General features: G+C 47.8%; 1 protein-coding gene and 1 non-coding gene across 2 annotated transcripts; one reads left to right on the top strand and one right to left on the bottom strand.

The window, feature by feature from the left end:
* Positions 1–262: 262 nt before the first annotated feature.
* Positions 263–2,681, bottom strand: CD70 (CD70 molecule). Its single transcript, XM_045776695.2, has 3 exons — positions 2,493–2,681; positions 1,685–1,718; positions 263–661 (listed from the first exon to the last, which is right to left on the bottom strand). The coding sequence occupies exons 1-3, from the start codon at positions 2,679–2,681 to the stop codon at positions 273–275; spliced, it is 612 nt and encodes a 203-aa protein (XP_045632651.2). The 3' UTR covers positions 263–272.
* Positions 2,682–8,798: 6,117 nt separating this feature from the next.
* On the top strand, positions 8,799–8,904 carry LOC123779035 (U6 spliceosomal RNA). The gene has a single exon (XR_006776058.1). It is a non-coding gene; the product is annotated as a U6 spliceosomal RNA (small nuclear RNA).
* Positions 8,905–13,176: the final 4,272 nt, after the last annotated feature.

Here is a 13,176-nt window from a genome sequence, read left to right as displayed (position 1 = left end):
GGCCCCAGACCTTAGGTGACCAGAGGGCTTTCCAGAAGTCACCTCATTAACATGACAAAAGACACCTTTATCACTCTCATCACTTAGGAAATTCCGAGGGTTTTCTGGCACTGGAGCTCTGTGCCAGAAATGAGGACAAAGACCAAATAGATATTTATTATAAAGCACCATCTTACAGAGATACATAAAGAAAAAAACATTTTTATTAGAGAAAGGAAAAAAAAAAGAGAAAACACAACCTCCCAACAGATCTGGGCCAAGAGGTGCAATAATTAGGGGTGCACCCACTGAACCCCAAAAAAGGTCTCATCAGCATTTGGGGACGGCAGCAGAGGCAGGGTGAGGTTGGTGCAAAGAGTGTCCCCTTGGGCCAACGGTGTCAGGCGCTGGGAGGTGACCACACAGCCTTCGTGAAAGTTGAGACGTAGCAGGCTGATGCTGTGGGCGGCTGGGGAGCAGATGCCCACCATCAGGGTGGCCCTGGGGGCCGTGGGGGCCCCCAGGGAGGACGAGCAGTTGGCCAGTGTCACTTGGATGTGCAGCCTATAGATGCCACTGCGCTGGACACGCAGCTGCCCGTTGTCCAGCTCCGGTCCGTGCAGGAAGGAGCGGCCCAGGGCCGGGCCTCCCAGCCAGTGCAGCCTGCAGTCCTGCCGCGGTCCTGGAGGCAGAGTGTCCGGGAGGAGGGAAGACGGAGGTTTAGGGAAACCGCTAGAGCCCAGATGTCCAAAATTCCTGTGTAGAAACCTAACCCCCAAGGGTGCGGTGTTGGTTGGATGGGGCCTTTGGGAGGGGATGAGATCTTGAGGGTGGAGCCCTCCCCCGCCCAGCCCCGGTCGGCCACGTGAGGACTCAGAGAAAAGAGGGCCATTGAGAGACCGGGAAGCAGGTTCTCACGAGACACACAGTCTGCTGATGCCTTGATATTGGACCTCCAGCTTCCAGAAACGTGAGAAAGAAATGTCTGCTGTTATAAGCTACCCCATCTACCGTATTCTGTCCCAGCAGCCGGAATAGAAAGTGCCAGAGAAGAAAAAGAGGAACAGGGTTTCCCTCCATTACAAAATGGAATGAACACAGCATCTGAACCTCCGGGGATGAATGGGAAAGGCCCCACGGTGGGGAGGGTTAGAGGGAGGCCCGCAGGGGAACGGCCTCCCTGGGGGCCACCAAATGGTTCTCACCACCTCCACCTCTTTGTCCTAAGGCCACTTTCTCAGGGACCCCACTGTCAGGGCAAAACCAACTCTGTCACTCCCCAACCCCCTCCTCCGCTTAATTTTTCCATAAAACGTATCAGAGGCGGGTGTACCCTCCTTGGCATTATGCGTATTTTATGTGCTCATTTATTTACTGTCTGAGCCCATGGGTACAAGGGAAGCACAGTTCTCTTCTCTGTTGGGGCACCGAGAACAGTGCCGGCTCCGGTCTGCGAGGTGAATGAAGGAATCTGGCGAGCGTGAGGGGCAGTGTTTTTGTTCTCCCAAGGCAGAAGATAAAGTGTGAGAGACTGAAAAAGAGTGAGGTGGTAGAGAGCCAGAAACCACGGCCCCACCTTGCCTCTCTCTCCTCTCTCTCTCCCCCTCTCTTTCTCTCTCTCCCTTTCTCTTTCTGTCTATCTCCATTTCTCATTCTCTCTCCCTCTCTCTTTCTGCCTCCCACACGTGCACGAGGAGTTGGTTACCTGTGTGGTTCAGCTGGAGCTCAGCCATGTCCCACTGGAAAAAAAGAAGAGAAAACCGGTGGACACATAAGCATGAAGATTTTAAGTTCCCCCTAAACGAAGACCTCTCTCTTCTCTGCTCATCCTCCTACCCACTTCTCAACCCGCTGGACTGAATTGTGACTTTTTAAAAAACATCTTTTAAAGAGGAAGTAGGTTTGAACTCACTGCCTACACCTGCTCTTTCCCCTGCAAAGCCCACCCCCTGCACTGCCCGCAAAGGGGGTCCCTATGGTGGGTGTCCAGGGTTTCCAGAAGAGCGGTGTGGGTCGCCCTGCCCTTGGAAGCCCCTCCCGGCTTTGTGAAGCCCCCAGCAGCCTCTGAGTCAGCCTGCTGGGGGAACACCAAAGACGAGTCATTTTCCATGCCCACATCGGATGCCCCTTTCTCAGCTGCAACCTCCCCACCCCGGGATCCCCACCCGGGATTTACCTCCGGGGCTCAACCAATATTCCCTACCTCCCAGCCCAGACACCCAGGGCAGCCAGGCCCCATCTGCCTGCTCAGTCTCTATCTCTATCTCTTGCTCTATTCTTCCCCAACCAGATCTTCCTGGACGATTTTTCTCCATCTCATTCTGATTTTTTTTTTTTCTTTTTTTTGGCCATTTGTGTGTCAGTCTGCGCGGGACTCTGCCTCGATCCCGTTCTCTTCCCGGTTGTTCCCCTGCCCTCCGCGCCCCCACATGGCCGGACTGAGTCACCCGGGGGTCCCCGGGCTCCACGGAGCAGGTGGCAGTCTGCAACTCTCGCCTTCCTTTTCAACTTACCCCAGGTGACTCGAGCTGCCGCTGCTGCGCGAGGCGCTGGGCGCACAGGAAGCAGTATATTACAGCCGTCGCAACGCCCGCCAGGATGAACAGCTGCAGAGCAACCCTCTGCACGGACGCCCAGGGCAGGCGGGGCACCGGGCAGCCGGAACCCTCCTCTGCCATCGCGGTCCTCAGCCGGCGCTGCATCGGCCCTGCCTCTGCGGGCCGCGCGCGGACGAGCCACGGAGCCCGGAGAACAGGAAACGTCAGCCCTCGCTCGGCGCGGAGGCCTCTGCCTGCCCAAACCTGCCTGGGACCCGCCCCACCCCACTCTGGGGATGTCCGGCAAAGGGGAGGGATTTGAGTTGTTCGCCGGGCAGGGAAATCCCCTCCAGCTCCTGCCCATACCCAGCTCCTAGCGGGGTGGTGGGCCAGGGATCTCACTGCTGCATCGTGCCCCTCAATCTTCCTATTTGGCTCCTTACCCTCACCTTCCTGGTGTTCATTCATTCATTCATTCATTCATTCATTGAACAAACCTTCACTGAACATCCCCTATGGACCAGATGCTGGACTGGGCTTTAGGGGTTCAGCAAGCAGCCAGGGTTGGCAGGGAGGCTCCCCAAATATCCATGTGCTTCTCTCTACTTTCCCCAGCCTCCCTGGCACGTTGTGGGGCCACGTGACTGACCTGCCCAATAGGAGGAGAGTAGAGCTGATGGAGGGTCACATTGTTGTCCTGCTCTTATAAACCCCCGCCCCCACCCCCCTACCCCCGCGGCACCCTTCCTCTCAGACGCCCCTGTTCCTGATGGCTGCAGTGGGTTGAATAGTGTCCCCCCCACAATTCATGTCTGCCTAGAACCTCAGTTGGTATGTGACCTCACTAGGGAACAGGGACTTCGCGGTTGTAATTAGATGAGGTCATACTAGATTACAGTGGGTCCTAGATCCAATGAATGGCATTTTGTAAGCAAAGGCGAGGACGCACAGAGACACCGAGGGAAGATGGCCATGTGAAGAGGGAGGTGGACATCAGAGGGATTCATCTACAAGCCCACAAGCAATGCCAAGGATTGCTCAGAACACCGGAAACCGGGAAGAGGCAAGGAAGGATTTTTTTTTTTTTTAAGATTTTAAAATGTATTTTATAAGAGAGAGAGCGGGCGCACGAGCAGGGGGAGCTCCAGAGGGAGAGGGAGAAGCAGGCTCTCCGCTGAGCAGGGATCCCGATGTGATGCTGGGCTCCATCCCAGATCCCAGGACTCCGTGATCGTGACCTGAGCTGAAAGCACGCGCTTCACCGACTGAGCCCCCCAGGCTCCTCTGGAAGGATTCTTTCCTAAAGCCTTCGGAGGGAGCGAGGCCCTGTGGACACCTTGATTTCAGACATCTGGCCTCTAGAACTGTGGCAGAATACATTTCTGTCGTTTTAAGCGGCCCCATTTGCGGTACTGAGTTGGGGCAGTGGCAGGAATCCAACCACAAGGGCAGGACATCACCTGGGCTCGTAGGATCGCGCCGACAGCCGACAGCCGTCAGTGTCCGTGGGAGACTGGTCTAAGCCAGCACTGGCGCTGCCTGAAAGCCGCTGCGGCCGCGAAGTGACAAGTGCACGTGGCTGTGTTCTAGGAAGCTCTACCCATGGGCACCGGAATTTGAAACTTTCCTTCCAAAGCAAGGAGTCGCGGAGGCCCGGTCTGGAGGATGGATACAGCGCGATAGATTTCAGAGCCTGGGCCAACCACAGTGGCTGATGGGGAGGCGGGCGAGGGGGAAGGGGAAAGAAAGAAGGGCGTCACACAGAATCCTTGGGACGCGGGTGACTGATATACGCACCCTGGGACCACCAACGACTAAAGGGATTTCCTTCCCTAGGGCCCGAGGATAATGTCTGGGGGTTCAGCTGGCAGCACCCCCAAGGGCTCCCCCACCTCAGGCTCTCTTGAACACGGAGGCATGATCCTAGGGATTTTTTCCAACCTTCTTTCTTACCGTGTGACCGCTCCGGCGGGTTCTAAAGTCTAGCCCAGCCACTAACCCCATCTCCAGAACCTCCTGTCCCCACCATGTCATGTTCCCCGCAACGGAATTTTTTAAAAAAGATTTTATTTATTTATCTGACACACACAGAGAGAGAGAGCGAACGTGAGAGAGCACAAGCAGAGGGAGCTGCAGGCAGAGGGAGAAGCAAGCTCCCGGCAGAGCAGAGAGTCCCTGCGGGGCTCGATGCCAGGACGCTGGGATCTGACCTGAGCCGATGGCAGATGCTTAACCAGCTGAGCCACCCAAGCGGCCCTCCCACAACGGACTTTTGATGGTTTCCTGCCATCCGACGGGTGTCCCTTCCAGACCTCCATCTAGCCACGGTAAAACCAATTGCTACAGAGAGGGTGGTCAGGTTCGGGGAATCTGCAGTCCCCCAACGTACCTCGATTCCAGTCTCCAGAAGGTCACATTTTCACTTTGAGGTTTTGAGGAACTCGTGCCCTCATCGGCTTTTAAGGTCAATATTCGCATCCATAATGTGGGCTGTGACGAGGTTCAAAGGAAGGGTGTGTGTAAGGCCGTAGCATGGTGAAATCGCACAGAAAGTGCTCAGTAAAGGCCCGCCCTGGATTTCGTTATTTTCACCTGCAACATACTCATTAGAAGAACGAAAAAGGGCACAAATGGACAATTCACGAAGAAATGAATTCAGGTGGCTTATAAACACAGAAAAAGGGTGTCAACTTCTCTGGTCAATAAATTGCAAATTACATCCATCAGTGGTTGACAGAAACTTTCAGAGATGGCCAAACCCATAGTAAATTCCAGCTGGATCAAAGGTTTAAGTGTGAAAAGGAAAAAAAGAAACCAGGAAAACACCGAAAGTGTGGTGATTTCATAAAGATTCTTCCTGGTGCAGTGATGTGTTAAGCATGTTAAAAAAAAAACCTAAGAAGGCATAAAAGATAGTGCTGGAATGTTTCACATATAAACGAGTAATCGCTTCATTAAAAGTAGCAATTTAAAGGCATACACCCCCCCCCCCACACATGCAAGATGAAAAACAAGAGTGAAAAAAGAAAGATTGATCAGACGTTGATGATGATTGCATTTATGGTATGAAATATCTTCTAAGTGAAGTCTTTAAGAAATGACTAATGCTCCCTAGACACTCGAAACAGAAAAAGCAGTCAGCTTATAAAAAGAAACACATACACACACGAAATAGCATCGTGTGATACGCTCTCTTTTCATAATAAAAGAATTTGGAAGTTAAAAACCCGTGGAATACACATTTCCAGCTTCACCTACGAATTGGTAAAAGATCAAAGCGCTGGGTGATTTGCTGCGTGGCCGGCCTGTGGCTGCGAGGCGTCCTCACACCCGGACGAGGGGATGTGAAGTGGATCCCACCTTTGGCAAGGGTGGGGTACGGCAAAATCAGGCAAGAGACCGGAATGCGCCTTCCCTTTCCCCCGGCAGTCGGAGTCCAAGGATTTTATTTTATAAGCACACTCTCACACATCACCAACGAAGATGTTCACACATCCATTCGATGTGGTGTGGTTTGTAGTAACAAAAAGGAAAACAAAACCAACCCAAACACCCATTCGTTGTTGAGGGCTTATGCCTGTGCTAAGTGGGGGGGGGGGGGGTCATTTTTCAAAACTTCGCACGGCCCCGTGAAGCGAGTCATGCTGTGACTTTCAACTTCCACGGCAGAAGGGCCGAAGGGGGATGTAGCCAGCTGGATCCGGCTAGCGGAGAGGTTGGCGGAGGGGCCGCGCCTGAGTTGGAGCATATATTTGCATCACATGCCTGGGTTTTCCCCCCTGCTGCTCTGAAATTACTGGACTGGGACATTAGGGGGGCTCCATCAATCGATTGCTCCCCTGTTCCGCCGGGCGGTGTGGGATGTTTGAGGAAGTTCTGAAACCAGAGCTTCCCCTACCTTCAAGCAAGAGTCTGGCTCCCTCCCCTTGCCTGCTAAACTTTCCACCTCCCTGACTATTCCCCTTCCGCCGCCGGGGAGGGAAGGGAGTGGAGGGGTGGGTGGCAATCTGAATGCCGGGCAGTAAGATAACTTTCCTCCTGAGGTTCGTCTTTCCCAGAATTGCAGGTGCTTGCAATCATTCCGTAGGTAGACTTTTCAGATGGGCTTCTTTCGCTCAGTAATATGCAATTACGTTTCCTCCTCCGCGTCTTTTCAGGGTGGAGCGCTCATTTCTCTTTAGCGCTGAATAATATCTCATTGTCTGGATGTCCTCCAGTTTATCTGTCCATTCACTTACTGAACGCTTGCTTCCAAGTTTGGGAATTATGAATAAAACTGCGTGCAGGTTTTTGGGTGGGTGGAAGTTTTCCACTCCTTTGGGCAAATACCAACGAGTGCGATTGCAGACTCCAACGGTAAGAGTATGTTTAGCTTTGCGGGAAACTGCCAAACCGTCCTCCAAAATGATCCCAGCCTTCTTTACAAGGTGGCTGGATCCTAAGAAGGAAAAACTGCAAGTTGCTGGCTGCAGGACCTCAGCCCGGCGGTGGCACGGGTGTCACGCCACCGTACTCTTTTGGTGAAACAAGTCCGAAGATCAACCCAGATTCAAGGAAATGGGAAGTAGACGGACTCCATGACCTGCTGGGAGAAGTGACACACGTCTACAGAGATGGGGGGAATGGTTGGGGGTCATTTCTGCAGGCAGCCTACCAGAAAACCAAAGCTCAAGCCTGAGAAACAGGAACTAATGTGGTTTTTAAACATTTCTAATTTTTTCCCAGCTTTATTGAGGTATGATTGACAAATAAAAAGTGTATGCATTTGAAGTTGTACGATGTGATTTTTTTTAACACGATGACTTAATGTATGTTTGCACTGTGAAATGATCACCCCACTGAGCAGGGAGCCTGACACGGGGTTCAATCCCAGGACCCTGAGATCCAGACCCGAGCTGAAGGCAGATGCTAAACCGCTTAACCCACTGAGCTACCCACGTGTCCCCCTTAGCAAATTTTAAGTATACAACACTGTGCTACTCATTCTTTTCATCGTTCTGCCCACCAAATTCCCCAGAACGTACTTACTTCATTTAAGTTTGTACCCAGGTTGACCAACCTTGCCCCCTCTCCCCCCAGTACCCAGCAGCCACTGGTCCACTTTTTATTTATGTGAGTGGGGACTTTTAAAATTCCACATATAAGTGAGACCATACAGTGATTGTCTTTCTGCCTCTGGCTTATTTCACTTAGCATAATGTCCTCCGGGTTCATCCACTTTGCCAAGAGAAACGAATGTGGTTTTAACTGGCAACTTGACCCAGTCTCACTTTCAGTGTTCTGAGTCTGTGAAAAGCGAGACTGCCTACCCCCAGGTTCCTTGAAAAATCTAGACAGGTGACTACACCCCCTGTGTGATCAAGATGTGATGAGCAGCAGACCTGTGGCGGGGGAGGGTCACCCTCTTGTGTTGAAGATCGTTTTCAGTGGCAAGGAAGTGGAAAGTTGACCAGCAGTGATTACTTTTGCTGAGAAAAGTACTTTCCTCTGAGAATAAGACATTTGGAAATGAATGTTTGCTGACGTGGCTTAGCTGCTCAGTGAGACCATCAGTACGGCGGGACCTAGGCTCTGTCTTTTCATTTTTGCCACCCATCAGTGTGAAGGTTTATTTTTAATGGAGGTAATTTCTATCCAATAAAATTCACCCATTTTAAGCGTACAGTGTGACGAGTTTTATCAAATGCATAAGGTTATATAATAATACCACAGTCGAGATCTAGAACATTTCTGTTGCCCTAGAAAGTTACCCCATGACCCTTTTATAGTTGCTCTTCCCAATCCATTCCTAGGCAACCACCAACCTGCTTCCTGCCACTCCGGTTTTGCTTTCTCCACAATTTCTTATAAATGGAATCGCGGAGTATGTAATCTCTTTGTGCTCGACCTATTCCTCTTAGCATAATGTTTTCGATTCATTCATAATGTTACGTATCACTATTCTTTGCCCATTTGTTGCTGAGCAATATTCCATTTGTGCAATCATCAGCCGATGGGCATTTGTGTCGTTTCCAGTTTGGGGCTGTGATGGAGGATATCGTGTGTTGGGTCTACAGGTGGGCATGTTATCCTTTCTCTTGGGTAAATTCATAGGAGTGGGACTGCTGGTCGTGTGCTAGGAGTACATTCAACTTGGTAAGGAATTCCCGACCGTTTCCCCAAGGGGCCATCCCGTGTAGAGTTCCGGTGGCTCTCTATCTGCCAGGATACTTGGTCTGGTTAGTCCTGTTAGTTTTAGCTGTTCTAGCGATAACTGGCTGTCATTTAAATTTGCACTTCCCTGTGCCTGCTTTGCAGCACATATACTAAAATTGGGATGATACAGAGAAGATTAGCATGTCCCCTGCACAGGGATGACACACAAATTTGCAAAGCATTCCATATTTATAAATAAATAAATAGATAGATAAATACATGTGCACATCCCTGATGACTACTGAAACTGAGCATCTTTTCTTCTTCTTTTTTTTTAACATTCACAATAGAAGTTTTCTACATATCAAACATTTTAATGTCCATAATGAAAAAAGGCAAATACCAATCTAAAAATAAAAACAAAAGTCTTGGAAAGTCTATTTCATACAAATGGCAAAGAATATATTAAAAATTAAGATAGCATAGAAGAAAAGTACCGTTAGGAGTATCAAATTGGCAAATGCAAAGAATAATGGCAATACCCGTTTTAAGGATTGGGTTTCTGGAAAATTCTTAGCACAACTTTTCCATTTGACAATTTAGAAATGAATGTCAAAAGTCTTAAATAATATTTTATGAAGCAGTTGTATATTTAGAAATGTATACTAAGGAAATGGTTAAAAGTATTATCAAAATATTTAAATATAAAAGTACTCCCCAAAGGTGTTTTTTTTAAATTATATAATTTTCAGTTACTTGAAAGTACAAAAAATTGTTGATCAGTTAAATAAACTATTTCCTTGCCATGGAATACTATGCAAGTATTACAAATGATATTGTAGAAATTTATTTTGCTGTATAAATTCTTGATTACAATGTGGTTTTAAAAAGAATAAGTATATTATGATTTTATTTTATGTTAATCTACATAGTATTCTCTACACTTAGGGTGATTATTTCTTGGTGGTAGGATCGTAATTATTGTTTTCTTCTTTCTATGTAGCTGTATTTGATTTAGGTTTTTCTAAAAAATAAATCATTCATTTTTTCCTCATTGATTTTACATGTCCTAACATATACCAAATTCTTACCCTTATATTTCTTGTCTATTTCTGAGCAAATAATATCAGGTAAAGAAAGTCTTCTTTCATTATTTTTTATTTTAAAAATATTTCTGAATGGTTTCTTGTTCTTACTCTTCCAGATAACTTATGGTTACTTCACAAAGGTTTTTAAAAATTTTTTATTTATTTTTATTTAAGTTCAATTAACATATAATGTCCTATTGGTTTCAGAGGTAGAAGTCAGTGATTCATCAGTCTTACATAATACCCGGGGTTGAGCATCTTTTCATGTTCATTTGCCATCTCTGTATCTTCTCAAGGATACAGCTACCCAAATTTTTGACAATTTTCTTCCTTCCTTCCTCCCTTCCTTCCTTCCTTCTTCCTTCCTTCCTTTTTTCTTTCTTTGCTGAGGTTTTGTCTTCTAATTTTTGAGATGTAAGAATTCTTGATATATTCTGGGTACAAATTCCTTTTTAGATGCGTGGCATAAAATATGTAAATATTTATTCACATTCTGTGATTTTTAAAAAAATTTTTTTATTGTATACTTAGAAGAGCAAATGTATGCATGTATGTATGTATGTATTTAAGGTTTTATTTATTTATTTAACAGAGAGAGAGAGAGAGAGAGAGAGAACAAAAGCAGGCGGAGCAGGGAGGGAGAGGGAGAAGCAGGTTCTGGGCTGAGCAGAGAGCCTGATGGACCCTGGGATCATGACCTGAGCGGAAGGCAGACGCTTGAACGACTGAGCCACCCAGGGGTCCTGAGCAAATGTTTTTAATTACTTACTTAATTATTTAGAAAAGGAGAGAGCAGGCACCTGAATGGGAGTGGACGGCGGGGCAGAAGGCGAGGGAGAGAGAGAATCTTATGTAGGCTCTAGGCCCAGTGTGGCACCCAACCCGGGGCTCCATCTCAGGACCCTGAAATTGTGACGTGAGCCAAAACCAAGAGTCGGTCGCTTAGCCGACTGAGCCACCCAGGTGCCCCCAATGTTTTTAATTTTTGTATGGTCCACTGGATTCCTCTTTCATGGTTCATGCTTTTAGTGTTACTTAGTGTTCTCTACTTAATCCCTCACTTGTTGACCTCTTCTCAGGGCCAAAGAATAGAGCGCAAGGAGTTCCTCTGAGTCAGGGCATGCCTGATGGATCTTGTCTTAGAGAACGTTCAATCAATAACTATTTAGTAAGCATTTACTCTGTGCCAGGCACTGTTACAGGCCCTGGGGATACAATGGTAAAGAAAACCAAGTTTCTGCTCCATGGAATTTATGTTCCAGTGGGTGATAGACAAGGCATCAGGTGCTCTGGGGCCCCCACAGGTCCTCTTTGCTAGGCCATGATGCCCAGCCTCCAGCTGCTGTGGGTATTGCTGCTCGTGACTCATTCTCGTACTCTGTTTCTCAGAACAGAGTGACCTTGGCTGCAGATGTTACTTTGCTTGAGGATGCTACGAAAGTTGTTATCACCCCACCCTGGGGGTAGCCCTTGGCCAATGACTGAATGATTTAGGGATATGACAGCCCACACTTCTTGTGTCTCTGGGCAGGAAAGTCTTTGTGATGCTGTCATGCTCCAGAGCTCCCTGTGAGGTCAGGCGGGGGCAGAATCTCTGCTCTTGCAATCACATCGACAGGGCTCGCTTCTCCTCATGCCCTGTTCTGCTTCCTTCACTCTTCTACAGGTTTCTTCTGAGAGACCTCCTTCAGTAAACCATACACATAAATGGTTTGAACGCAACCTAAAACACAGGATGTCAAAAGTAGTCCTGGGAAAGGGACTCTGCAAGAGATTTTGGAACAGGGTGGCTCAGTGGTCAGATGTCAGGGAGAACCCCATCCTGGGTGATGCAGGGGATTGTTGAGCACCCTCTCCACAAGCCTAGGGCAGTGTGTTAATACTTCCGCTAGTGATGAACTGAGACGGGATGCAGGAGGAAGGAGATCCACTAGTTCGTGCCACATCTCTGTTGTTTGAGAGTTTGGGGGGAAAATAACTAAAAAGACTGTAGACTTGGGTGGTTACTGCTGAGCAACACTGATGTTTTGAAGAGAGAGAAGAACCGGCTCTTGTATGAATGACCAGTTCAGGGTGTAGTGCGAGAGTCCGGGCACTCCCTTGGCAGGATCAGCAAAGGTCCTCACCTGCAGTGAAGGTCAAGCAGAGCTGAGTACCAGACTCACAACATGATGGTGAGGGCTGCAGAATTTCAGCGAAACTTGTTTTTGCTCTTGAAGCAAGTTTCCAATATCAAAGTCTGGGGTCCTGATGGGGAATGAGTAGTAATGCAAGTCCCTGGGCAGGTGCAGTTGAAAACTTTGTGCCTCCACATTCCCCTGAGCCTCTGGACCCACAAGAGTGGTCCCATCCCTGCTGTTGGAAGATTATGCAAAGGCCTTAAATGAGGCTGGTGTTTTGCAGGGAACCCTCTGTAATAAGCCCTCTACAGGGACCTACCCCACCTTCTCTCCTGACCACTGAGTCAATACTAGGGTCAGATCTTCTCATAGCTTGAATGTGGGAGTGTGGTCCTGCTAAGGACGGAGGAGGAATTTTTTTTGCCATTAAAAAGCTTTTATTGCAGCATTATTCACAGTAGCCAAGACGTGGAAACAACCTAAGTGTTCACTGTAGAAGAATGGATAAAGAATGGATAAACACCTTCTTTATCTATATAATATATATATATATAATATATATTATATATATGATGGAATTATATATATTATATCTATATGTTATATAAAGAAGGTGTTCTCTCTCTCTCTCTCTCTCTCTCTCTCTCTCTCTCTCTCTCTCTATATATATATATATATATATATATATATATATATATAATGGAATTATTACTTAGCCATCAAAAAGAAGTCATCCTGCCATTTGTGACCACACAGATGCTCCATGAGTTCATTATGCTAACTGAAATAAGGCCTACAGAGAAAGAGAAATGCTGCATGAGTCCACTTACATGAGGTATCTAAAATAGTCAAACTCACAAAAACAGAGAGTAGAATGAGGGCTGCCAGGGGCTGGGGTGGGGGCAATGGGAAGACATTTGTTAAAGGACACAAACTTCCAGTTATAAGAGGAGTAAGTTCTGGGGATCTAATGGACAGCCTGATGACTATAGTTAACAGCACTGTATTACGTGCTTACATATTGTCATCACCACCACACACATATAATTAGCCATTCTGATGGGTAGGCAGTGTTATCTTCTTGTGGTTTTAGATAGCATTTTCCCGATGCTCAGAGACGCTGGATGCCTTTTCAAATGTTCGTAGGTCAGCCGGATATCCTTTTCAGTGAAATGTCTGTTCTAGTCTTTTGCTCTTTTTCTAGTGGATTGTCTCCCTAAGGACTGGGGACAGTGGTGTGGTCAGACAGGGCATAGAAGCCCTGCGCCCCTTCCCCACACCTTGTGCTATGCGTCTCTTCCGTCTGACTGTCCCTGA

Source organism: Ursus americanus, chromosome 14 (assembly GCF_024610735.1).
Source record: "Ursus americanus isolate L20-20 chromosome 14, mUrsAme1.1.p, whole genome shotgun sequence".
Classification (NCBI taxonomy): Eukaryota; Metazoa; Chordata; class Mammalia; order Carnivora; family Ursidae; genus Ursus; species Ursus americanus.
Note: the sequence above shows the minus strand (reverse complement) of the source record. Positions and strands in the feature narration are given on the sequence as shown.